This window comes from Phodopus roborovskii, unplaced genomic scaffold (genome assembly GCF_943737965.1).
Source record: "Phodopus roborovskii unplaced genomic scaffold, PHOROB, whole genome shotgun sequence".
Taxonomy (NCBI): domain Eukaryota; kingdom Metazoa; phylum Chordata; class Mammalia; order Rodentia; family Cricetidae; genus Phodopus; species Phodopus roborovskii.
Genome location: NW_026126482.1, coordinates 7,432,374 through 7,457,460, shown reverse-complemented (window position 1 = coordinate 7,457,460; position 25,087 = coordinate 7,432,374). Strand labels below are relative to the sequence as shown.

Below are 25,087 nucleotides of genomic sequence, written 5' to 3'. Positions count from 1 at the left end.
GTGCCATCCCTACTATAGACCCAAGGGTCCTGAAACCTAGAAAGGCCAAGTCCAGAATCCAGCAGTTAAAAGTTAAAAAGATAACTGTGTATACTCCTACGTCCTGTACTTGTTCACATCTCCCCCAGTTCTTATGAGAAACATTCCCTGGCTACTTCAAAGGACTGTGCTGGGGGCTGGACAGATAACTAAGCAGTTAGGATCACATGCTGCTCTGGCAGAGAGTCTGCCCCAGCACCCAATATGGAGGCTCACAACCATCTGAAACTTCAGTATCAGGGAGTCTGATGCCCTCTCCTGTCCTCGGTTAGTAACATATATGCACAAGGCGCACATATACATGCTAGCACCTACTTAACGATGAAAGTGAATAAATCCATGCCTTAAGTCCCAGGACTTGGGAGGTAGAGGAAGGCAGATGGATGCGTTTGAGGCCAGCCTGTTCTACAAAGTGAGTTCTAGTACAGAACTCTGTTACACAGAGAAACCCTGTCTTGAAAAACTAAAACAAACAGACAAGTAAATAAAAGGTAAATAAATCACAATTAGAAAACCTCCAAGCAAAGTGTTCTGCTGAGGGCACGTCTCTTCGGGGCCATTGGTGTTATGTGGGCTCCATTTCACAGTGCTCACCACAGTCCCTGCTGCTGGGTGGACATCTTTTCTGAGCCAGCCTATGCGCTTTTGGACTCCATAGGACTGTGGCTAGCTCAGCACCTTCCACAGCCTCTGGATGACTATGACACAGTCAGTGTATTTCAGGCTTAGTCCAGTGTGTGTCATAGTCTTCCTTGTCGTCAAGTCCCTGTGAGAAATGAGCAGTTGCTTCTTTCCTGAAATTCTGAGTTGACTTAAAGTATTCAGGTGTTTGGCAGAGTTTAGCTTATTTCCTATAGCAGACCTCTGTGTGAGAAATTTCAGAACTCAGTGGGTTTGGTAGTATATGCCTGGAAATCCAGCACTGAGGAGAGGCTGAGACAGGACAGTTGCCATGAGTTCATAGTGAGAACTTATGTTACCTCCCCTCCCCAGAGGGGGGTGGGGGAGGGGAGAGAGAGAGAGGGAGGGAAAGAGAGAGAGGTTTCAGAACTATTTTTTTTCCCTGACAGGGTTTTATTGTGTAGCCCCTGGCTGTCCTGGAACTCACCCTGTAGACCAGGAACTCAAAGAGATCCCCCTGCCTCTGCCTTCTGAGTGCTGGGTTTAAGGCGCATGCCATCGCAGCCTGGCGTTTGAGCCTTCTTAATTGTAATGTCTGTGGTAAAAAGTTTGAGGGTTCCAGAAGTAGGAGTGAGTTGCAGCTTCCAGTACAGAGTCTGCAGCCTTCAGCGTTGGCTCTGTCTTTGGGGGAGAGTCTTGCTGAGAAGGTGTCCATGGTGAATTGTGATGAGTGAGTCCTGAGTGTCACTGGAGAGCAGGGTGCAGGCAGGCGCCAGGGATGCTCTGGGTGGTCCAGCGACACAGGCAGGCAGCTTGTTGTACTGGTGCTCTTGTTATCAAGGCAAAGACTTTTTGCCTGTGCTGGAGGGGCTGTGGACCCCCCAGACCTGGTTATGTGAAACTCCATGGAAATATACATCTGGTTCCCCACTGTAGTGGAGTTTTCATAATATATGACAGGGAATAGACACCCTAAATAGTCCAACCCACTTGAGTGAGCTGCAGGGACAGGAGGCGCAGGACAGGCATCCAAAGAGTGGCAGGCCAGGGTTAGGGCCGTGGGTTCTGGTCCTGGTCCTTCCGGGAGCTTCCCTGGAGAGTTGGTGTTGCCTGGGTTGCTTGTTTGGGGATTCTGTAGCGTCTAAGAAGGCCGGTGGCAGTGGCAGTCTTACTTGTAGCTGTAATAAACCAGAGTCGCTGAATCTCGGAGTCTGGAGTAGACCCAGGCTACCAGCCATCTTCTTTTGGGCAGCCCACACAGACTTTGCCTATCTGTTGAGAGTAAAGGAATGAGCCATGGCTAGAATTTGTTACCCTTGAGACTCTTTTCCCCATCACTCCCTAAAGAGGTATACGTTTATGGAAAGAGTTTAGATAAACGCCACCCTTTCAGACAAGAAATGTGTTCCCTTCCTAGTCTTCGGATGCACCGTGGCTGACAGCGGAGGAGAGGAGCCAACTTCTCCGCGGCCTGAAAGCAGCCGGATGGTCGGAATTGAGTGACAGAGATGCCATCTGCAAGGAGTTCACCTTCAAGAGTTTTAACCAGGTAATCTCTGTGAATTAATCACTGATGTGCCGAGGTTCCGTTTTTGTCTACTGCCCTGTTATGTTTCTGTGACAACTGCTGGTCTGGCCCCACGTGCACTAAGACCCACACCCTCTCTTTCCTCTGAGTTCAGTGGCAGAGACTGTCCCTGCTGCCCCGGCGGTTCTAACGCTGGGGTTGGCGTTGGCTACTTCAAAGTCAGCGCCCCGAGCGCGGTGGGATACACCTGTAATCCTAGCGTTTCAGAAACCTGACAGGATTGTGACTTCACCGTTAGCCTGACCCAAATTTCAGTGAAGAGAGAGAGAATGAGAATGGATGAATATTAGATTCTAAAGCCGCTAGAGCTTTGATTTGGGTACGGTTTAGTCTTTTTCTGAATTTTAAATGTCACTAGATGAGGGCATGGGTGTTCTCTGTATATTAAAGGGCTGCATGGAGAAGGCAGTCGAGAAACATAACCTACTCGCTTTCTCTACTCACTCAGGAAAAAACTCATGGTTGTATTTTTGACTCTAAGCCTCTCCTGTGCTATGCCTCTTGGCCCATTCCTGGCCTGATATCCAGCCCTTGAACATTTTCTCAAAATCTGCCCCCCCTCACACCTTGGAGACTCAACCTTCCCATGTAACTGTTCCATTGGGCCCCACCCTGTTCAGAGAGTCATCTCCCATGACTTAGCCTTCATGATTACTCCACTGCATTTGTGTAAGGCAAATGCTTTTGACTCGCTTGTGTTTGCTTAGTTACTTTGGTAATCCTTTGGACAGATTTATTGTTTTTATTTATGTTAGGTGTTGGCATCTAGAAGTCAGAAACCGTGTTTGCTTAGCTCTCCATTGTCCCTAACACGGTTCTGAGTACAAACAGGCATTGATTACAGTGTAGGCATTGATTACAGTGTTTGCTAGTTTCTACAAGGGTGTGCAAGCACCAGATTCCCACTGAAGAAACGCTTGGCACGTTTTCCTGGTAAATGCCACTGGCTCTGCTGCGTTGCCTGCCCTGTTCTGTTTGTCTGTCTCCTGGCTGCCAGCCATTTGCTGTAAGTCCCCGAGTCCTGAGAAAACCTGCAAACTGACTCCCTGTTCCTGTTGCCTCCAGTGCCCCCAGCTCCTGTCAGGGGCTCAGCACTCTGTGGCTGGTGGCAGGGCATCTCACTGGTACAGTAAGCTGTACATAGCTCCAGGTAGCCTTTTCCAAGCTTATTAAAATTCTTACATGTGTACAGCTTGACTTCTTTAAGCCTGGGCTAATTTATTGGGCTTGAACATGTGGCTTAAAGTACTAGAGTGGTGTCTCCGGCTCTGCCCTGCGTCGGTCCTCCAGCACCACCGCACCCTGGGTGGGGGGAAGCTTCGCAGGGCATCTTGGATTAACTGTGCCATTACTCACCGTGACGTTTTTAGGAAGGGAACCAGCATCAACATCACATCCTGACTCACTTCTAGCAGGCCGTGTGGCTTCTGCCTAGGTAGCTATCACTGCCCACCCACAACCAGAACACTCCCGTTGGGCCCATTGCTCACTGTGGGAGAAGAGGGAGGGGACACACTGTGCGCAGCATCTCGGGAAGACAGTGCTAAAGGCCTGGTGGTGGCATTTAGGTTGCACTAGCAGATTTGGAATGTTCCGAGGAACCAACTTTGCCCTCTCTTGGGTATTGCCAGAGCAGGGTAGGCCTGTGATTATTCATGCCTGTCTGTCATAGACTATGCTTCTCTTCCTAATTCCCAATGGTTGCGGAATGACTTTGCTGCTGTTGATGTTATTTATGTACAGGAGGAGAGTGCCAGCTGGAGTGGTGCCACACTGTAGTCCTAGCACCTAGAAAGGCCACGGTGTGGTCAGCTTGGGCCAGGAAGAGGGTCTCTGACACAAAAGATAAACCAAAACACAGGCTGGTGAGATGGCTCCAGGTAAAGGCATGCGCTTCTAAACCCGATGACCCCAGTTCAGTCCCCAGGACCCACGTAGGAGGGGAGAACTGACTCCCTAAAGTTGACCCCTGGCCTATACACACTTGCACCATAGCACACACGCGCGCACACACGCGCACACGCACACACGCACGCGCGCGCACACACACCCTAAAAAATAAATACAGCTGTGTTCAGCTGCATGGGCGCAGGCTTGGAGCAGATACTGGGTTGGGCTGAAAAAAAAAAGACAGCTGAAATATGGGCAAGCAAGTGCCATGGAGTCATAGAGGGGTAAGAGAGATAAAGGTGGGTACAAGGGAGGGGCTAAACCGTTGGCCCTTGGAGCCCAGGCTGTTGAGAGATGCCGTAGTGACGATGAGGATGCCCTGGGGGTCATCTTTGTGGACCATGTACTGGATAACCTTGTTTTTATTATATTCTGTTTGGTGTATATGCAGGGTGGGCATGCATATGCTGTGGACGTGTGTGTGTGTGTGTGTGTATGCATATGCTGTGGACATGTGTCTGTGTATTCGGGTGCATACATATGCTGTGGACATGTATGTGTGTGTAGGTGCATGCATATGCTGTGGATGTGTGTGTGTGTGCCTGCATATGCTGTGGACATGTGTGTGTTTGTGTTTGTGTGTGTGTGTGCCTGTATATGCTGTGGACGTGTGTGTGTGGGGGGGCATGCATGTGTATGGGCATGCATATGCTGTGGACATGTGTGAAGGTCAGAGGACATGTGTGAAGGTCAGAGGACATATGTGTAGGTCAGAGGATGACTTGTGGACTCAGCCCTTTCTGTTCATCATGTGGGACCTAGGGACTGAATTCAGGTCATCAGGCTTGGCAGCAAGTGTGTTTACCAGTTCAGCCATCTCTCTCACCCATTGTCTAAATTTAGAATCACCACGGAAACATAACTTTGTGGGTTCCAATGAGAGTATTTCCAGAAAAGTTTTGTTTTGTTTTTCTGAGACAGGGTTTTTCTGTGTAGCCCTGGCTGTCCTGGAACTCACTCTGTAGACCAGACTGGCCTCAAACTCACAGAGATCCACCTGCCTCTGCCTCCAGAATGTTGGGATTGAAGGCATGGGCCACCACTGCCTGGCCCAGAAAAGTTTTAGCCAAGGAGGGAAGACACAGCCTGAATGTGGGCAGCATCACCCCAAGGCCTGTGGCTCTGAACTAACAGAAGGAGAAAGTGAGTTGAGCTTTCATTTCCCGATGCTGATGCAAATCTTCCTGCTGCTGGGCCTTCCTTTCCGCGATGGGCTGTGCCCTCTGGAAATAGAAACTGAACTGGGCTCCTGCTTCCTTAGGTTGCTTCTGGCCAGGCATTTGGTAACAACATTAGAGAGCAGGTAACACAGAAGGCGCTTGTGGGGCTCTCATTGACCTTTGCCCTGTGGTGGTTTGAATGTAACCGGTTCCCATACTCTCAGGAAGTGGCGCTATTAGGAGGCGTGGCTTTGCTGGAGTGAGTATGGTGTGTCACTCTGGGGTCTTTTGCTCAGTCGTTTCTCAGGGTGACTGACACTCAGTCATCTTCCTGTTGTCTGCAAGATGCATCAGTGTCAGCTCCAGCAGCACGTCTGCCCGCTTTCTGCGGTGCTCCATCATCACGATAACAGACGGAACCCTGAAACTGTAAACAAGCCATCCCAATTAAGTGTTTTCTTTGTAAGAGTTGTCGTGGTCCTGGTGTCTCTCCTCAGCAATTAAAACCCTAACTAGGACAGCCCTCTTTTTATTTGTTTATTTGTTTACTAGTTTTCAAGACAGTCTCACTATATAGCCCTGGTCGGCCTGGAACTAACTTTGTAGACCAGGCTGGCTTTGAACTCTCAGATATTTGTCTGCCTCTGTCTCCTGATTGCTGGGATTAAAGTTGTGTGCCTTAAGTCGTGACTTCTTTTCTTTTTTTTTAGACTGACATGCTGGGAATTAAAATCGGGGTCCTCAACATGCTACCCATTGCTCTCTACACCCAGTCAACAAGGCCTGTGAACATAAAATCTGGGTTCTCATGGTCCTAACCTAGAAGTTTATCTGCTAGACACAGCCCTCCTTGTGTGCAAGTTGGGTTTGCAGAACTTTCCTTCAAAACTCAGTGGGCCTGAACTTGTTTTTGCTGTTCTCAGGCATGTGTGTGTATGATATGTGTTGCATGTATGTGAAAGTGAAGGTGTGAGCTCACCCTTGCATGGCACAGGCAAAAGGCAAGCCAGGAAGTGATGTCTTTCTCTTTTTCTCTGTCTTATTGTCTGAAACAGGATCTCTCACTGAACTGGACTCTGGCGTTTGCCCTAGGCTGATTGCATCCAGAGAGCTCTTGGGATCTGCTTGTTTCTCGTGTCACACAGTGGAGTTTACAGGCATAAGCAGCCATGCTCTGCTTCTTAGTTCAGTGAGAGACCCTGTCTCAGTAAGTGAGGTGTAGAGAGGTATTGGAATCCTTGCTTTAACTTTGCATGTGTGTTCATGGATATATCCACATCACACACACACACACACACACACACACACACACACACACACACACACACACTCATGCATGCACAGTACCCCTCAGGATCTGATGCTTGCATAAGAAGCGCTCTTACCCTTGTGGCATTATTTTAAGGTGTGTGATTTTTGTTGATGCTGCATTTTTTTTTAAACTCTGTGAAGCTGTGATTCTTTGCTTGTCTTAAACACCCGCTGGTCTAATAAAGAGATGAATGGCCAATAGGGAGGCGGGAGCAAGGGTAGGCAGGGCTGGCAGGCAGAGAGCAGGAGAAAAGGAAGAGAAAGAACAAGAGAGATGGGGAGGAGGACATCGGGCCAGCAGCCACCCAGCCTGCCACAGAGCGACAGTGAGAGGCGTAAGCAAGGAAAGCAGAGAGACCAGAGGCAAAAGGTGGGAGGGATGATAAGGAAAGCTGGCTAGAAACCAGCCAGGCTGAGGCCAGGCACTCATAAGTGAGAATAAGGCTCTGTGTGTGATTTACTTGGGAGTTGGGTGGTGAGCCCCTCAAAAAGTCAGAAGACAAAAGCAGTGCCCAACACTCCCTAGCCTCCTTTTTCCAAACTGTAGATTTTTAACAAACATTGTGTTCATTATTATATTTTTAGGCAGGATCTCAACAGGTAGCTTAGGCTAGCCTCAAACTTTTAATGCTTCTATCTTCCATGCCTGATGCCCAATTTCTAGGCTTTTACAGTGGATGGCACTTATGCCCAGCCATTTTTTTTGACTCTTTAAATAATCTCTTCACTTTTTATTATGCAAGTTCTTTTAAAATGTTTATTTTTATCTTGCGTGTGTGAGTGTTCTGGCTGCCTGTGTGTCTGTGCACCGAATGTGTATGCAGTCGGTGCACACAGAGGCCAGAAGAGGGCGATGGAGGCCCTGGAACTGGAGTCACAGATGGTTGTGAGCTGCCATGTGGGTGCTGAGAATCGAACCCACGCCCTCTGCAGGAACAGCCAGTGGTCTCAACTGTCGAATCATCTCTGGAGCTCCACGTGACGTCTTTAGCAGGCACAGTGGTGTAGTCTGTAATCCCGGCAGTTGGGGTTCATGTGGTTGAGTATTAGCTTTTAGGGGGCTGGCTCATTAGTGTGGGTCAGATGGCATCACAAGCTTCATTCTTGTCTCACTTTCCGCTGTGGAAAATGAGCTGTGCGTTTTCAGTGACCCCAGAGGTTTGGCCTCCGGTGAAACCCTGCTGGCTAAGCTCATGGCCCTTTCAGGCCCCCGACAGTAGCAGGTGGCCAGCAGAGTACATTCGATCTTATTTCCTCAAAGGGATTTTATTCTAAAATGTGGTTACTTCCACATAATATACATTCATTTGATATTTTAAATGGGTACAAGTACTTGCTAATTGTGCATGTGAAAACCCCTGGATTCTCCAGGTTGGTAAAGCAGCTGCAGGTGTCCCTCATTGTGGCCTCTACCCTTAGCAGTGGTAAATCAGCTCTGTAGTATGTGGGTGGGCAGTGTGACGGCACTAGAAAGTGACACTTTGAGGCACTGTGGTCTCAAGATGGGGACTTCCGTGCTCAGAGCACTCAGACTGAGACAGGGCAGGGCTGGCATTGACAAAGGAGTTTTGATTTTTTTTTTTTTTTTTTTTTTTTTTTGCTCATGTAAACACAATCAGGGAGAGGCTGTGACTGACGTAGACTTATCGTTGGGCATTTGTTACCTGTCTTGAAAGAATAAAAATGTCACTTAGAAATGTAGGTGTGTGTTCCGTAATGAGAAACTGTGTTATGAATGAATGGGTTAGACGGGACGGGGAAGCTTTCGGAATGAGCACATTTTAGGCTTTAGCTGTGCAGCCCCTGCGGTTTTAGAACCCAGGAAGCAGCTTCCCCAGGGCCAGCAAGTGGTTTCCCTGGGAAGGAGCCCAGGCTGGCCCTGGGAAGGCTGCCCTGTTCCCTCACTCGGGGGCGTCTGGGGCCACCCCTGTGGGTCTGAACACTCAGGGTCAGGAGTGGGTAAGTAGCAGCGGCACTGCACCTGCCTGGTTGCCGTGGGGCACGTGAGGGCTTCTAGGTGGAGGTCACGTGGGGTTTCCTGTCGCTCGAGGTGGGGCCCAAGCTCTGTGAGCAGCTGAGTTCCCTGCATTCCTACCGGAAGCCCTATGTCTCCTCTTCCCTGCTTTCTTAGTAGCCTGCCAGCTGTCCAGAGCGTTGCTTTTCTAAGATTGAATCACATGAACTGGCTTGTCCTAGCTGTCCCTTTAAAGGGGGCACTTTGGTGTGGTCTAATCCAGCAGTCAGGACGATTTTTGTAAGGCAGGGGGTGTTAGGAGTACTTTCCCACCAGCCTGGTCCCAGAGCCGCATCATTTGTCTTTGTAGCTGTGGCCTTTGAAAGATCACTGGAGCTGGGGAGGGAACGAGGGTGTCCAGCGAATGCCTAGCTCGAGGTAGGCACGGTCTCTGTGGTGATGGTGTTTTCAGTCTCGGAGCAGTGGTTTGGAGGTTTTAAAGTGTGCCTTGGTGGGCCAAAGAGATGGCCACAGGTGCAGCAGAAAGCTACTATGGCTTACTTACTCTTTTTTTTTTTTTTTTTTTTTTTTTTTTAAACCAGACAGGGTTTCTCCGTAGCTTTGGAGACTATCCTGGAATTTGCTCTGTATACCAGGCTGGCCTTGAACTCACAGAGCTCCACCTGCCTCTGCCCCCAGAGTGCTGGGATTAAACTACAGGCACCAGGCCCACATGTACTGCATAGACATATATGTAGGCAAAATACTCACACACATACAATAAGATGATAACTAAAGTTGTGCATGGAAGCGTAGGCTGGAGGCTCAGGGTGAGCATTTGAAATAATTGGTGACCTCAGAGGCTTGAGGACACCAGAAAAGGCAGCCATCAGTGGGGGTCTTTTTTTTTTAATCTTTTTTCTGTTTTTCGAGACAGAGTTTTTCTGTGCTGCCGTGGCTGTCCTGGAACTCGCTCTGTAGACTAGGCTGGCCTCGAACTCAGAGATTTGCTTGCCTCTGCCTCCCAAGTGCTGAGGTTAAAGGCGTGTGCCACCCTGCCTGCCTGCTGCCAATGGCAGTCTTAACAGCCCTCCGCAGTTTTAGCGGTGGCCTCGGCTGCTAGCATGTGATCACGTTAGGTCTTCGTTCTTTGCTGTGCACATCAAGGTTAGGAGTCAGTTATTTTCCTTGAGGGAGGAGTCTCATGTTGAGTGATAGTAGCCACTCTGCATCCCGTCTCCTGCCCCCAGCCACCAAGATGAAGTGCCTATGTAGGTAGAAAGTGTCATTTTGTTTGAAAGCATGGGCTGGCGTTTATGTTTCTGTCACAGACAGTACTTACATTTAATGTGCCCAGTGATGACTTTTGTGACCATAGTAGACTAGAAACCAGCAAGTGTCCTTTGGGACTGGCTCAGTGGTTAGGAGTACACCTGTCCTCATGGAGGACCTGAGTTTAGTCCCTACACCCACATAGCTCCAAGGGATCTGGCGCCCTCTTCTGGCTGCCACAAGCTCCGGCACTCACATGTACATATCCACATAGACACCCACACGTCACTTTATCTAAAAGTGAAGAATAAAGACATTGTTAGTTTGCCTTGGAGACTAGAGATGGCCATACTTCAGCCAACATTACTTAAGACTCTGGAGGCTGATAGAGGTGTCTGCGCTGCCTGTTGGCATTCATGTTGTGGATCCTTCAGCTTCAGTCCCTGGTGACTCCACCAAGAAAGGGGACTCAGAGCCTCTAGGGCTCTCCATTCTGCTGTTTGTGTCATAAACAGGTTTGGGCTCATGTATGGTAGTAAAAGCACGCAGGCTAGACGAGGGCAAACGTAAAACAGGTGTCAGCAAGGTAACTGATGCCACGCAGTGTAACCAACACTGTGGTCACCACGTGTCCCTTTAATAAAAATGGACTTTTGACTGTGTCAGCTTTCCTTAGTCATGCAGTAAATCTTATGTTTACAGAAATTAGCCTGAGCATTTTATAAAAGTCAAATAGCCAAGAAATATAATTTCCTTAACAGTGTTTGTCTTACAGATGGCATAAAATCAGGTGTGTGAAAAATAAGAAAGCAATCTGAGCTGACGAGAAGGGCTTTCCAGATTTATGCTCTGCAGATACTGCTGTGATTAATGTAGTCGCTGCTTTTTTTTTTTTTTATTGCTTTTCACAGATAGTGTCCACATTGCCTGGAAAATGCTGTGCGTTTAAACTCTGCCAGGTCTAGACTGTTACTGTCAGCAGATGTTCACCTATAAATGCCCTAATTATTATCAAATAAAAATTGCCATGAAATTCATTGACATACATTTCATTTCTGTAAATTGCTTTCATTAGTATACGTGAAAGTAGTATGGCTAAGTGTAGCATTTAGAGTTTGTGAGGTACTTGAGGTTAGCAGGATAAAGTGGGTACAAGTGGGTAGCTTAGTGCTTACCCGACAAGAAAATAATACTCAAGAATTAGGGAATTCTGGAGGCATTTGTTTCCCGCCGACGTTACTGGAACTGCTTAAATGTGTTGGAAGTGAGTTAGGAGCAGTGGTGTTCGGTAATTGCAGACAGTAGTGGAAGGAGGCTTTACTTGCTGCCTCTGTAGTATTTGGGTCTTGTTTTCCTTTATGCTGCAGTAGTGTTTGGGTGACTGTGAGCTTTGACCCTGGGGTTCTGGTCCATTAGAACTGGGGCAGAAACGTGGATTCACATGTTTCAGAACATGGCTGGTGGAGGGGCTGCGCAAGTGTGCTCTTTGCATTGGCAGCACAGAGCTGTGCCCGAGTTCCAGTCGCTTGCGTTGTGGCTGGTGGCTGACTGGATCCACTGGTGTGGACAGGTAGGCGAGGCTCTTCCCTGGCTTTGACTATTCTGGGTTCTATTCCTTTTGCTATGTGCTTTCAGATTTGTTTACTTTAAAAATTGTATGTGTACATGTGTTTTGCCTACATATGTATATAATTTTGGATCGTGTATGCCTGGTGCCTGCAGACCTCTGGAGAGGTCCTTAGATCTCCTGGAACTGTAGTTACAGATGGCTGTGAGCTGTGAACCACCATGTGAGTGCTGGGAATTGAACCCAGGTCCTCTTGCAAGAGCAGCCAGTGCTCTTAACCACTGAGCACCTCTCCACGCAGCCCTTTGTGTAAACAGCACTACTGTCCTGCTGATGTGGAGTAGAATAGGACTGGCTAGCTAACTCGTTCTTGGAATCTTACAGGATGACACTGAGCCCAATGAGGTTCTAGGATGGTTTGTCACACTGGGTCATGTCACAGTAGGTGCCAGACTTATATCTCTGGCTCCAGCTACAATGTTTTCAGAGCCTCCTCCCCACCCCCCGTGGTCATTTTCTAGCAGGGATCTTGTTTTCCAAGGATGACCTGTTGGATGACTTTCCATAAGCTGGTTTCATCATACCTTCCTGAGAAAGGGTTACTCACCAGGTGACTCAAACAAAGCCACACTAATCTGGGAGTAGCCCATGCTTCACTATTGAACAATAAAAGGTCATTCAATTGTATCAATCAGTCCTATCATAACAGCAAACGCTATGATTGAGTCTGTTTGCTTTGCTGCTCCTGGACAGCAGGGCAGGACCAAGGTCTTCTACCAAGCCAGTAATCAAACTTGTCTTCCACCGTCACAGCCCTGGGTGTGGCAGTGCCCAGGTGCCTGGAACAGCATCCAGTGACAGGTGGGACAAGAGCCACATGGGCTGCCTGGCTCAGCGAGTGCCATAAGGCACTGTATGCCAACCACTGAGGGGCTAGCTTGGCCAGGACGAGGAAGGGAGGAGCCATAGCAGAAGCTCAGAATCATGCTTTCATCTCCATCCCCAAGGGGGCTGGTTGGGGAGATGGCACATCCAAATTGTAAAAACAGTGAATTTTTAAACATTTTCCTGGTTAGTGAGGCTAACGTGGGGCTCTGGTAAGCCAGGGAGACCTGCTTCAGGGTGTGCCTGCAGACAGGGGTTGGAGTCGGTCCTTCAAGGGAAGGTCAGGAAGGATGAGTTCACGGGTTGACAGGGCAAGGGCAGGGAGGGTGTGGGGCCCTGTCACCAGCTCAGCGAGCTGGGCTGCAGATGGCAGGGAGGCCTCGTGGGCGCTGTCCCCGCCGCCTTGAGCTTGGGGTGTCTGAGAGCTAACTTTTGTCAGTTCATTCTGCTTGCCATTCCCCTCAGCAGCAGTCTCTTTTCAAACCCCAGATGGGGCTGCAGGCTGCCATTGTGACCAGTCCTTAGGATCTGCCCAGCCACCCTCAGACTGTGCTGTTAGCGTGGTGCCCCACCATCCCGTGGAGTTACATAGAAGCTTCCCGATTGCCTGTCCCCTGTAGCCTCCTCACATACTCACTTGGCCTGGATGCCATGATGTTGTGACCATGCTCATGTCTCCTCAGAAAACCCCAGGGCCTCCCCATTGTTTCTTCCTGCCTGTGTTTCCTCTTCCCAGGGGTCCAGAGCTGCCCACATCCTGCTCTGACCCTTCCTCCAATGACCCCTGTGAGAAGCTTCTTCGTTTAGAGATTAGGATTGTAATCTGGGAGGTCCTCTCTGCTCATGGTCATATGGCCCTTAGAGGCCACCGGAAGTTAATGGTGTGCTGGAGCTGGTTCCCGATCCTGTCATCCCAGCCGTCCTTGTCAGTTGTGTTCAAGCTGTCCTTCTTCTGATCCCTGACCACGCATCTGTCCACATCTGCCCGCACCCTCCCACCTGTAGAGTTTTCTTACATACTCAATAGTAAACAGTTACCAAGTCATTTACCTTAGACGTAACAGACGCTGCAGTGCAGTGACGAACACGGCAGATGGTTTCCTGTCATTACTGAGCTTACAGTGCAGTGGGACACAGCCTAGAAAGGAAGAATACATAATCCTAAACTGAGGTGAAGGCTACAGAGGAAGGAAAACGCTAACAGCTAATACAAAAGAGACTCGAGGACTCCTTCCTGTAGCCTGCACAGAACTGCGAAGTAAATGTTCTTTCCCTTATGTCGTGGAAGGGGAAGCTGAAGCTTAGGCTGAGTGGCTTGGCCACGGTCCTCCACCTGCCACAGGAAAAAGTACGTGGGGAGCAGTGAGGGGAGGGGGAGGGGGTGAGCCGTGGCTGCGTTGTTTGAAGAGGACACTCAGGCTGTCAAGTATGGAGGAAGAGTAAGCGGGGCGAACAGCAAGGGAGCTGCTGGATTCATCTAGAGAGGTTGCTGCTGGGCTGGACACAGCGCAGGGCAGAGGATGGGGCAGGGATGGGAAAAGCAGGGAGGTGCCAGGCTTGCATATATTTAGAAATGACATGAGCAGAGTTCGGAGCCAGCCTGCGTTACGCAAGAGCTTGTGCCCCCCAAACCAGGTACATACATATATATATACATACATACATACACACACAAGTAAAGCAAAATAAGGAGAATACCCAAGTCCCTCTGACTGGAGAGGAAAGGGGGAGGAGCAGGAGGTGTTGGGATGTTTGCACCTGGAGGAACCCGGCAGTTGCAGATACATTTTCTGAGCTGGGAAAACTGGATACAGCTGGGCACAGTGAACACTGTGAGGTAGGAACTGCTGTAAGACACCCAGGCTGTGCAAACGTGGCCTCGCGTCTGAGAGCGGAACTCAGATGAGTCCTGGGTCATAGTTAACAGGAAAGTCATGAGCATGTGTGGGGGAAAGGCCAAGGGGAAAGTGGAACTACCCCAGGAGAAACTGCAGTGTGAGGGGAGAGCTTGGGACTCCGTTCACTTACTGGCTGGATAGAAGAGGAGCCTGCAGGAGATGCAGAGGGGCTTTTAATCCAGAGGAAGGCAGTGATCCAGAAGAAGGGAGGAAGCCACCAGATGTGGTGGTGCACACTTACAATCCTAGCAGTTGGGGGGACTGAGGCAAAAGGGTGGCTGAGAATTAAAACGTTTTTATTTTGTTTTGTTTTATCGATTTGTGTCTGTGTGGGCCTGGGTATGTCGCAGCACACGTGTGATGGAGAAGCTTCTGGATCTGCTTCCGTCCTTACACCGTATGGTGACTGAATTCAGGTTCAGCCGAGTCGCTGCAGATTTGAAGTCAGCTTGGGATATTTTGTGAGTTCAAGGCAAAGTGTTTGACGAAGCCTGAGATCTGCGTTTGGTCCCTGGGCCCCATGTGTGTTAGTTACTCTTCTGTCACTGTGATAAAACACCATGTTTTGGCTTTGGTTCCAGAGGAGAGTCCATAACGGCTGGGAAGGTGTGGCAGGAAGCCTACCGTGCACATCTGGAGCAGAGAGTGAGTGAACGCATGTGAGGCTTTGTCCTCTGGGGCCGCTCCAGCTTCCTCTTCTCCAGCAAGGCGGTCCCCACCTTCCCGAGCAGCAGCATCCACACCAAGTGAGGATCAAGCATCCCATATCCTTGAGCACACTCCTCATTCAGACCTCCACAGCATAGGAACACGGAAATAAAGAGCCAGTCTCCACAAAGTTGTCATCTGACCGCTATTCATGCACCGTGACACATACTTACCCACCAACCCCCACCAAATAAAAAGAAAGAAGGGAGGAGGACTCGGTTTTCTGGGGTGCAGGCGGCCCTGAGCGTGACATGCTCTGCCAGGGTGACAATGGCTTGGGGCCAGGAGGGTGACAGCAAGAACAGGGTAGGCCACGCAGAAGTCAGTCACTGCCACTGCTCCCCAGGTTTGCTTCATGAAGGTCAGCGCTCTTCATCCGCGGAGAGCCTAACCCTTTCCTTCCTTGTGTCTCTTAAAACTCTCTCTCAGTAGGGACGCTCTCTTTCCCTCATCTTCCCCCAGCGACAGAGGCGTTCTGAGGGGATGAACTCATTTATCTGCTTGCTCAGTGGCTGTGTGTGATGGGGTGATCAGTAGGGCCATGGGGAACCCAACAGGACTCCTGCCTGTTGCAGTGCAGTTCTGAGGCAGCCTCTTACCACACCTCTTCTCACTCACTGTGTTGGCTCCGCAACCTCAGCCACCCACAATTATAGCCCCGGTTCGAGGCCCGCCTGAGCAACTTAGCAAAACCCTATCTCAGAAGAAGAATTTGAAAGTGCTACACATGTTGCTTAGTGGCTCTGGGTTTATTCCATAAAAGTAAAAGAATGTGTGTGCTTCTATTTAGGAATTATTTTTAGGTTTTTGTTTGATTTTTGTGGCAGGAGTCTCATATTGCCCAAGCTGGTTGTAAACCGCTGGGCTCAAACTGTCTTCACATCTCAACCCCCCAGTGCTTGGGCTACAGATGCTACTGTTGAACCTTATTGCCAGAGACTCTTCATGTTGCATTATTTAACCCAAACAGCCAGATCTGATATTTGTGAGGATAGTTTACAGTCACAGGTGTGTGTGTGTGTGTGTGTGTGTGTGTGTGTGTGTGTGTGTGTGTGCATGTGTCCACATACGTGCCAGTGGGAGCCAGAGGTCAGCCTCAGGTGTCATTCCTTAGGAAATCATCCCCATTGTTTTTTGAGACAGGGGCTCTCTCTGGCCTGGAATTTCCCAGTTGGGCTGGTCTGGGCAGCATGTTCCAAGTATCTGCCTGTTTCAGCCTCCTTAGCCCTGAGATCACACACTCACACCACCACACCTAGCTTTTTAAAATGCGGGTTCTGGGTACCATGCTTGGCCCTCATGTTTGCAAGGTGGCACTTTATCTATGGATATGGCCCTAGTCTGAGGGTCACAGTACTCCAAGTATTTGTGGCCCCTTGGGGTTAGTTAGTAACTCCTTTGTGAGGTGATTTGCAGCAACCCAACAGTCCTGAAGGCTGATTGTTGGAATCCCCGCCTTGCTAGTTATGGGGAAATTAGAGGATTTAAGGATTGGCTTATTTCTAGAGGAAGTGAAATACAGGCTCACAACTCCAAGCCCAGAAACTCTAGCCAAAAAACACAGCTTTTAATCTACATTTTGAGGAACTACAGTGTAACTCAGAAGTAGGTGACACTTTTGTTTAGGAATGTCTTATCTTAGAACTGACAACTTTGCCCTTAACAATTGAGTATTTCTGGTGTTGTTTGCATATTTTGAAGAAAAAGGTAGGCAGGTTTCCTATTGGTCAGCTTCTGGTAGGAATTTGGCCTGAAGTTTGGTACCTAGTTCCCTATGCCATGTCCAGAAAGCATTAACATACAATGCTTGGTATCGGTCCTCAATCCTAAATGTTAGACACATTTGAGCTCAGTTTGTCTGCAGGGAAAGAACAGCAACAAGCAGCTTTATTTGAAGAGGTAGAAGGCTGTGGAGCAAACATGCACTTTGTGCATCGAGAACTCTAATTCACGTTTGGTGGGGAGGCGAGAGGGCAGCAGAGTCTTATTATCTAACCTGGCTGGGCACTCACCGAGTATTGGACGAGGATGACCTTGAACTCCTGATCCTCCTTCTTCCATCTCCAGTGCTGAGAGTACAGGCTTGCCTGGCTGACACTCTGGCTTCCTAAGCCTCTGACCCTATGGCTGTGGTTACAGAGGTAGAGAAGAGAAGCTGTCATTGTGTTTTGAATGTCTTAATCTGTGCTCAAGGGTGTCAGTTTGCAACTTTGTATCTCTTCCATATTTCTATTTGTTTCGAACTGTGAGCTGAATCAGCCTTTGTGGGTTATGCTTGCCCGACAGGGAACAGCTAGGATTCTTACTGGAATAAGGCCATCCAGGCACATTTGTTTAGACCAGCCGATAAGTATGCTTTTTTTTTTTCTCTACTGCATAATGCATCTTATAATTTGGAAAGCAAAAAGAGTCAAATAAAAGTGGCCCTTCTGCCCACTTTTAACGTGCCTGTGCATGTGCTTTGGGGCCATGCTGTAGAAATGTTGTAGTTGTTTAATTTGCCTTGTGTACTGAGTATCTTCTACATTTTCCATGATTTTTGTCATGTTTCAGTTGAGATGGGGTCACTGTGTGGCCCAGCAAAGCTGGCCTTGAACTCAGTCTTCAGCCTCTCAAGTGATGGGTTCACAGGACCGAGTCACCACCCCAACATTACCTAATGATTTTTTTCAACTTTTTTTGTGTATAAATGTTTTAGCTGCATGTATGTATTCCACCATGTGTCTGCCTAGTAGCCATAGAAGCCACTGGAGGGTGTTGATTCATCTGGACTAGAGTTATAGATGGTAAGCTGCCATGTAAGTGCTGGGAACTGAACCTGGGTCTTCTTAAAGGTTGGCAAATGCTCCTAACCACCAAGCCATCTCTCCAGGAACCACTTGGGGATTTTTAATGGTGGGATACATAGTATCTCATGACACCAAAAGGTCACAGTTAGCTTAGCCAGGGCTTCCATATAGTAGCCATCTTCACAGTGGAGGCTTTCTGAGCTCAGCTTTCCAAATGACTCAGTCAGTCATATGTGGTCAGTCCAGCACAGAGGTCAGACCATGTTCTTGTTAATGGAGCTTGGGATCTTGCTGCCCATCAGATGGTACAGGTCCAGCCACTTGTTAAAAAAGCAAATCAAGCCGGTTGGTGGCACATGCCTGTAGTCCCAGTACTCAAGAGGCTGAGGCAGGGTTCTAAGTGCAAGGCCAGTGTGGGTTACATAGCAAGACCCTGCCTTCAGAAGAAAAAGTAAATAGAAACCATCACCTAGATAGGATTGATCTGTTGAAGCTAAAAATATATAATAATAATAATAATAAATAAAATTTAAAACAAATATCACATCCTTCAGTTACTTGAGAAGCCCAGAAGGGACATGTTATGCTGATGGGGGGGGGGCTCTGTGGCTACTGCTCGCTCAGTTGAGTGCTGCAAGGGTCCATGGAATAATTCACAAAGCGTTCTCTTTCTGAGATTTTCCCCCCGATAAAGAGTGCTTGTTTAATTTGGGAAGAGTTATTTCGTGGGAAATTAAATATTTGTAAATCCTCTGTCACATTTCCACACTTGTCAGTTCTCTGGCAAATGATGACTTTGGAGTGGCTGGGGAAGGATTTCTTAAAAGCAGACAGGCCTGTATTTTTCTACTTAGCTGTGTTTTTAGTTTTGAGTCAAGTAAGTGGCGGGACCCAGATCTTTCCCGTTGTGTTAGGCTCCGGGTGATGTTATGAGTCCTTAAACTTGGAATGATGATTCCTTGTAGAGATTTTTAAGAAATGATTTTGCTGGGTCAGATGGTCTCCTTGGGTGTGATGATGACATCAGTGACCTTTACAAAGTGCATCAGAACCACCGCCCGGGCATAGGCTGCAGTGAAGGGCCTGTAGACATGGTAATTGTGACATCTTGCTTTGGTATGCTCAGCGGTGCCTAATCACGTTGTGTGCTTGGGAATCATGAAAGAATTTTCTTTTCAAGTCTCAGTACATCATTTTTTCCGACACTGATCAAAGGTTGGAAAACTAGAATTATATGTAGTCCTCAGAGCTGTCTTGCATTCTGAATCTTTTGGCCATTTTGTTGAAATATATCTATGCCTCCTAAGTACTGAAAGCCTAATATCCTTTAACGTAAACTACAGAGGTAAAGTGGATTTTATGTGAAATATTTAGCTGTGGACCACATCTTCAGCTTTTTATATGCCACAGTGGTCTTGTTTCCCCCTCCATTGTCTGATAGTGAGGTCATTTGCAATCCTCTGAGAAATTCTATTCCCAGCCAGATGCGGCTCATATATTAGAAGTAGCACCTGTGGCTAATATCAGAGCGGCTTACCATAAATTTACATGGTAACTAGGATTATATCTGTCAGGACTGTTAAAAAGCATCTAGATTTAATTTGATTTCCAGTATCGTAGAAGCTATGCAATGTTTTGCTTCATAACTATATTTTAAAAGTTAAAAATCAGTTCATTGTTAAGTTTTATGGCACCCCCAGTGCCCATTAAGTTGATTTGCTCAACGGAGGTTAGGGTAAAGCAACCTGGCTACATTAAGATCGGAAACCAACCCATTTGTGACAAATTTAGTCCTTTCGTGTGAATCTTCCCCATGTCTCTGCACTGATTGGATTCAGGTGTAGCTTATGTCGGTAGCGTTTAACCTCAAAAGAATGGGCAGTGTGATTGGGTTGTTGTAAATCATGGAGCACTCTGTTGGCTTATTTAAATGTAACTGGACCACTCCACTGCATCCGCCTACACCAGCGTAAGGTTTCAGAGGCATCTCAGAAAACTGGGCGTCTGCCCTCACCTTGTCCCTTCCTAAACTGCTCTATTTCCCATTGTCCTTTGAGTCATCTTCCACATGTCCCGGTCTACACACCTGCAGTTATAAAATTATTTGGGGTGCTATTGTATCAGGATGTTCCTCTTTCCAGCATTTATGAATACAGTAATGATTCTCCATAAATCAAAATAATTTACAACTTACAGAAAACCTGTTCCTGCAAATTAGAATTGAATGATGAATTTCTTTGTTTTCTTCCTATTTCCAGTGATTCCTTAACATGAAACCGCGCGAAACGTGCATGTTTGTGTCTGCAAAAGTTAGTCATAGTACAAACCGAATCTGAACGAAACATTGAAGTCAGCCTTTTGAATGTCTTCTAGTTTGAAACGTGTGAGTAAAGTGTAAAGCAATTAAGAAATAAGCAGAAATCTGTATCTTGATTAGGAGTTGCAGTTTCCTTGGCAATAATCGTGCTTTTCTTGCTCCCCCGAATGAGATGGCATTGATGTTGGTGTTGGCACTGACTTTAGGGGCGCATGGCGTCCCTTAGTACAGCCATGACCCTGAGTGCACACACTTGCAGTGTGTATAGAGGTACTTCCTGCCTAGCTGATCTTTTAAAAAACATTTGTTTATTAACTTATGTTTATCTTATGTGTAAAATTTATTTGTGTGTGTGGGTGTTTTGTCTGCATGTCTGTCTGTGCACAATGTGTATGCCTAGTGCCCGAGCAGGCCAGAAGAGGGCAGTGGATCCCCTGGGACTGGAGTTACAGCTGCCATGTGGGTGCTGGGAATCAACCCTGGGTTCCAGCCCATTATTTTACTTATTTTTGAAACAGGGGTTTTCTGTGTCTTAGCAGTTTATGAAGGAATGGAGAGAGGGCAGACACCAGTTTCCTGAGATGTCCTTAAAAGCACACACTGGTATAGGTGGATACAGTGCGATGACCCTACATTCCTGGCTGGCCTGGGACCTCCTGTGTCAGCCTCTGAGTGCTGATGGTTACATGGTCACCACCACTGCCCATCTGTTGGTCCATTCCAAACCCTTCCTTTCCCCTCACTATAGATGGTAGCTAGCCTCAAACTCACTGTGTACCAGAGGTTGGCCTAGACCTCATGATCACCCTGCCTCAGCCTTCCAAATGCAGGGTTAGAGGTATGTGCATCCATACCCAGCTCAGGTAATAAGTTCTCTAGAGGGAAGGTTTTCTTCCCTCTAGGATTTATTTTATTACTTTAAACATATTTATGTGTATGTGTCTATGCGAGTATGTGCCCCTTGGTGCAGGTGCCCTTGGGTGCAGAGGAGGGCACTGAGGAGCTCCCTGGAGCTGGAGTTATGGGCCGGTGAATCACTGTATCTGGGTACTGGGAACTGAATTCAGGTCCTCTGCGAGGGCAGGGAGTGCACCCCAGGTTTTAAGGCTTCTGTTAGTTTTTTGTGCCACTGAGCTCAGGGCCTTGCGTATGACATGTATGTGCTCTACCATTGAGCTACATCCCTAACCCCTAGAAGGAAGTTCTAGAATTTTTGAACCTTAGTTTTACCAAACAAGTGAAACAGCATTCAAAATTACTATGCTGAGGGCTGGCAAGATGGCTTAGTGGGCAAAGGTGCTTGCTGCCAACCCTGAGGATCTGAGTTTGATCTCTGTGACCCACGCAGTGGGAGGCGAGAAGCAACTCCCACCGCTTCTCCTGTGATCGCCACATGAGTATACACACACACATGCAAGTACACACATGATACATGCGCACATATACACATGAATGCATGCACACACACATGCAAGTACACACACGATGCATGCGCACATATACACATGAATGCATGCACACACACATACACGAATGATTACACACAAACACACACACATGCAAGCACACACAAATGCATTTACACTAAGTGAATATAATAATAACTAAATTACTATAGTGAATTATTACAGAAGAAATGATTAGTGAGGTAAAATGATAATTTAGTGTATTATCAGGCAGAAATAGTCACTTAACAGAAAATATGAGTAATGGTCAATTGGAACCTTGGAAGACATTTTAGGGATTTATGGCAGTTTTTGTCCCCAGGGTCAGGTGATTTCCTTGGGTAGTGTAGGCTGTTGTTTCCACATGGGCATTGAGGGGAAAGTGGTTAACATGAGACCGCCTCGTTCGTCCTTCCAGTCTGTTCCCTCTATTTCCTTGTGCACACTTCATGACTGGCCTGTCTACCCACTCTCACCGCACTGTAAGTTCTTGAGGGGCAGCCTCTCGCTCCCAGCTAGGAGTCTGGGAGATACTCAAGAGACCCCAGAGCAGTGGGCCTCACAGACTTGCAGGAACAGATGGGGTGGGGGTAGAACCTGGCATATTCAAAGATATTAACGTTTTCACAGTTCATACTGAAAGCAGAGACATCAGAGACCCGTGGCTTGTCTCGCTGGCCAGTTCTTATTTTCACCTTTTGTCTATTGCAGTTGGTAGCAAATATGTGATTGTGTCTCTAAGATGTCATTTGATGTCTGCACGGGGCAGAAACTACAGACGTACTGAAGATGCACCTCTCCAGCTGCGTAGCCCATGATTTAGTCTACAGAGTGCCCAGGAACCGTGTCTGTCCAGTGGCCTGAGATATACCTTTCGAAGGCTGGCTTTGAGAACAAAAACAAAACATTAGAAGAATTGATTATTTTTTAAAGTGGACCTATATTTCTACACAGCCCAGAAATGAGTTAAATTTTAAAATAATCATTGCAATGCCCAGTGCCTGCCTTTACCACAAATTAATGCGGTATTTATTATCTTAAGTAGTTTAGATGTTGGAAAATGACTATAATTTAAAGCCAAATAGTGGCTAAATAGGCACAACACACTTTTGCATGCATTGACTTATAAGGTAATATTTAACTTGGTTCTTTCATAAAGAACATTCCATGTTGGAAATGAAAACTGTGGTATTAACTGTATTTTTATTTAGAATTTTGTTTTAAGCCATGCAAAATTCTGTAATATAACTGGCTTTTCAGATTACTCTTGTAGGAGCAAAGTATATGTTTTCTCTAATGAAACCTTTACTTAGAGAAATTTGGCTGTTGTATTTGGCTGAACAAATATATGTACACACATACTTATATATACATATTTATATATCCATGTTACCTAAGAATTTTTTTCATTCATTCTGTCCACAGACATTTTATTTGTTATATATAAGTAGTGTTTGGTAAGTCATTATAGATGAGTTTTACTTGAGAGACATTACTTTGTTCACTGAGACCGTGTTGCAAATGGAGTACTGTAGTATTTCAGAGCTGTAACCAATGATTTCTATTGTAGATGAAGTAACAGGGAAAGAAGAAAATTACAATACAGTGCCTACTTACCGATTAACTATTACCTGCCAAAAAGCACATGAGACCCACACAGCGGACATCCGCTAACCCAGTGGGCAGTCATTCTGGGCTCTAATGCACACTGTTTTACACGCTAACGGTTTTGAAGTTCCAGGCCAATGCTGACCTTTCACGTGTGCCCTGCTCACAGTAGGAATGTCCACTCATTGCCTCCTGTCAGAATGGATTACTGTGACGCAGCCCAGAGCTCACTTTGACTGCAATTAAGTTTTTGATCAGAATTATTTCGTTCACAAACAATCACATTTGTTAAGATGTTACATCTGTCCTGAGAGCCACTGGCAGCCTCCCTATTTATCAGTGGGATGTGAGTGTAACTCATTTGTTTTTCATAAGACGGCAAGCCATCGTATGTGTGTCATTTAATCTTTTTTCTTCTGCTGCTCTCTGCCTTTCATTTCACTGGGGTTGGAAGGAAGCTGTCTCCTGACTGGTACGAAGCAGTCTGAAGATTTGGGGAATGTGAATGGACTTATTTTTGGTGTAGAACAAAATTACCCAGCTGGGACCCTGGACTCAATTACTGTTTCCAAAAATTATCAGTGGTGATTCTGTCTCTACATGAGGAACTGTTTTAGCTTTGTGGGTGTGGGGCTTGAGGGTTTGGGTCTTGGCCTGCAGTCCCGTCTTCTCCATGCTTGCATGGGAGTGTGTTTCTCTGTGGCCGTGGGCTGTGTTTCCAGGTCTCTCTGTGGCCGTGGGCTGTGGGCTGTGTTTCCAGGTCTCTCTGTGGCCATGGGCTGTGTTTCCAGGTCTCTCTGTGGCCGTGGGCTGTGTTTCCAGGTCTCTCTGTGGCTGTGTGCTGTGTTTCCAGGTCTCTCTGTGACCGTGGGCCATGTGCTGTGTTTCCAGGTCTCTCTGTGGCCGTGGACTGTGTTTCCAGGTCTCTCTGTGGCCATGGGCTGTGTTTCCAGGTCTCTCTGTGGCCATGGGCTGTGTTTCCAGGTCTCTCTGTGGCCATGGGCTGTGTTTCCAGGTCTCTCTGTGGCTGTGGGCTGTGTTTCCAGGTCTCTCTGTGGCCGTGGGCTGGGTTTCCAGGTCTCTCTGTGGCCGTGGGCTGGGTTTCCAGGTCTCTCTGTGGCCGTGGACTGTGTTTCCAGGTCTCTCTGTGGCCGTGGGCTGTGTTTCCAGGTCTCTCTGTGGCCGTGTGCTGTGTTTCCAGGTCTCTCTATGGCCGTGGGCTGGGTTTCCAGGTCTCTCTGTGGCCGTGGGCTGTGGGCTGTGTTTCCAGGTCTCTCTGTGGCCGTGGGCTGTGTTTCCAGGTCTCTCTGTGGCCGTGTGCTGTGTTTCCAGGTCTCTCTATGGCCGTGGGCTGGGTTTCCAGGTCTCTCTGTGGCCGTGGACTGTGTTTCCAGGTCTCTCTGTGGCTGTGGGCTGTGTTTCCAGGTCTCTCTGTGGCCATGGGCTGGGTTTCTAGGTCTCTCTGTGGCCATGGGCTGGGTTTCTAGGTCTCTTGCAGTAGCCATGGACTGTGTGTTTTCAGGTCTCTCTGTGGCCATTGGCTTTGGTGCCAGAAGTGAGGACATTATCAGTTTGCTCACTCACCTCTCCTGGCTCTTTATTTTAAAAAATTCTTTTCTTGCTACAAAATGGCAGCAGAGACACAAAAGGAGATTTTTCTGCTAACTCACCGTTTCTTGTCTGCCTGGTAATATGGGTACAGTGGACCTGTTCATATCTCCCAACTGATTGCTCATCATCCCCCTGGTTTTGGTCTCTTTTTTTTGGCAGTTTTGTGTCCTGCCTGGGGTCCCTTGGGAGCTGAGTTTGGCTTTTGACAGAATATAGCTGGAAAGTGATGAAGTTTGAAATGTCTGAATGTTTCTGAGAGCTTGAGAAATTTTAATTACTTTAAATATATGTATATATTTAAAATATCATTAAAGGAATTTATTGCCAGGTTTTAAAATACTGCATTAAAACCTCAACCATTTCC

The 25,087-nt window shown here is 47.5% G+C and overlaps 1 protein-coding gene across 1 annotated transcript in view; it reads left to right on the top strand.

The window, feature by feature from the left end:
• Pcbd2 (pterin-4 alpha-carbinolamine dehydratase 2) overlaps positions 1-25,087 on the top strand; it is a 49,737-nt gene that overhangs the window by 2,223 nt on the left and 22,427 nt on the right. The window contains exon 2 of the mRNA XM_051194084.1: positions 2,078-2,209. Within this exon, the coding sequence (XP_051050041.1) occupies positions 2,078-2,209 (132 nt within the window). The remainder of the gene's footprint in view (positions 1-2,077; positions 2,210-25,087) is intronic.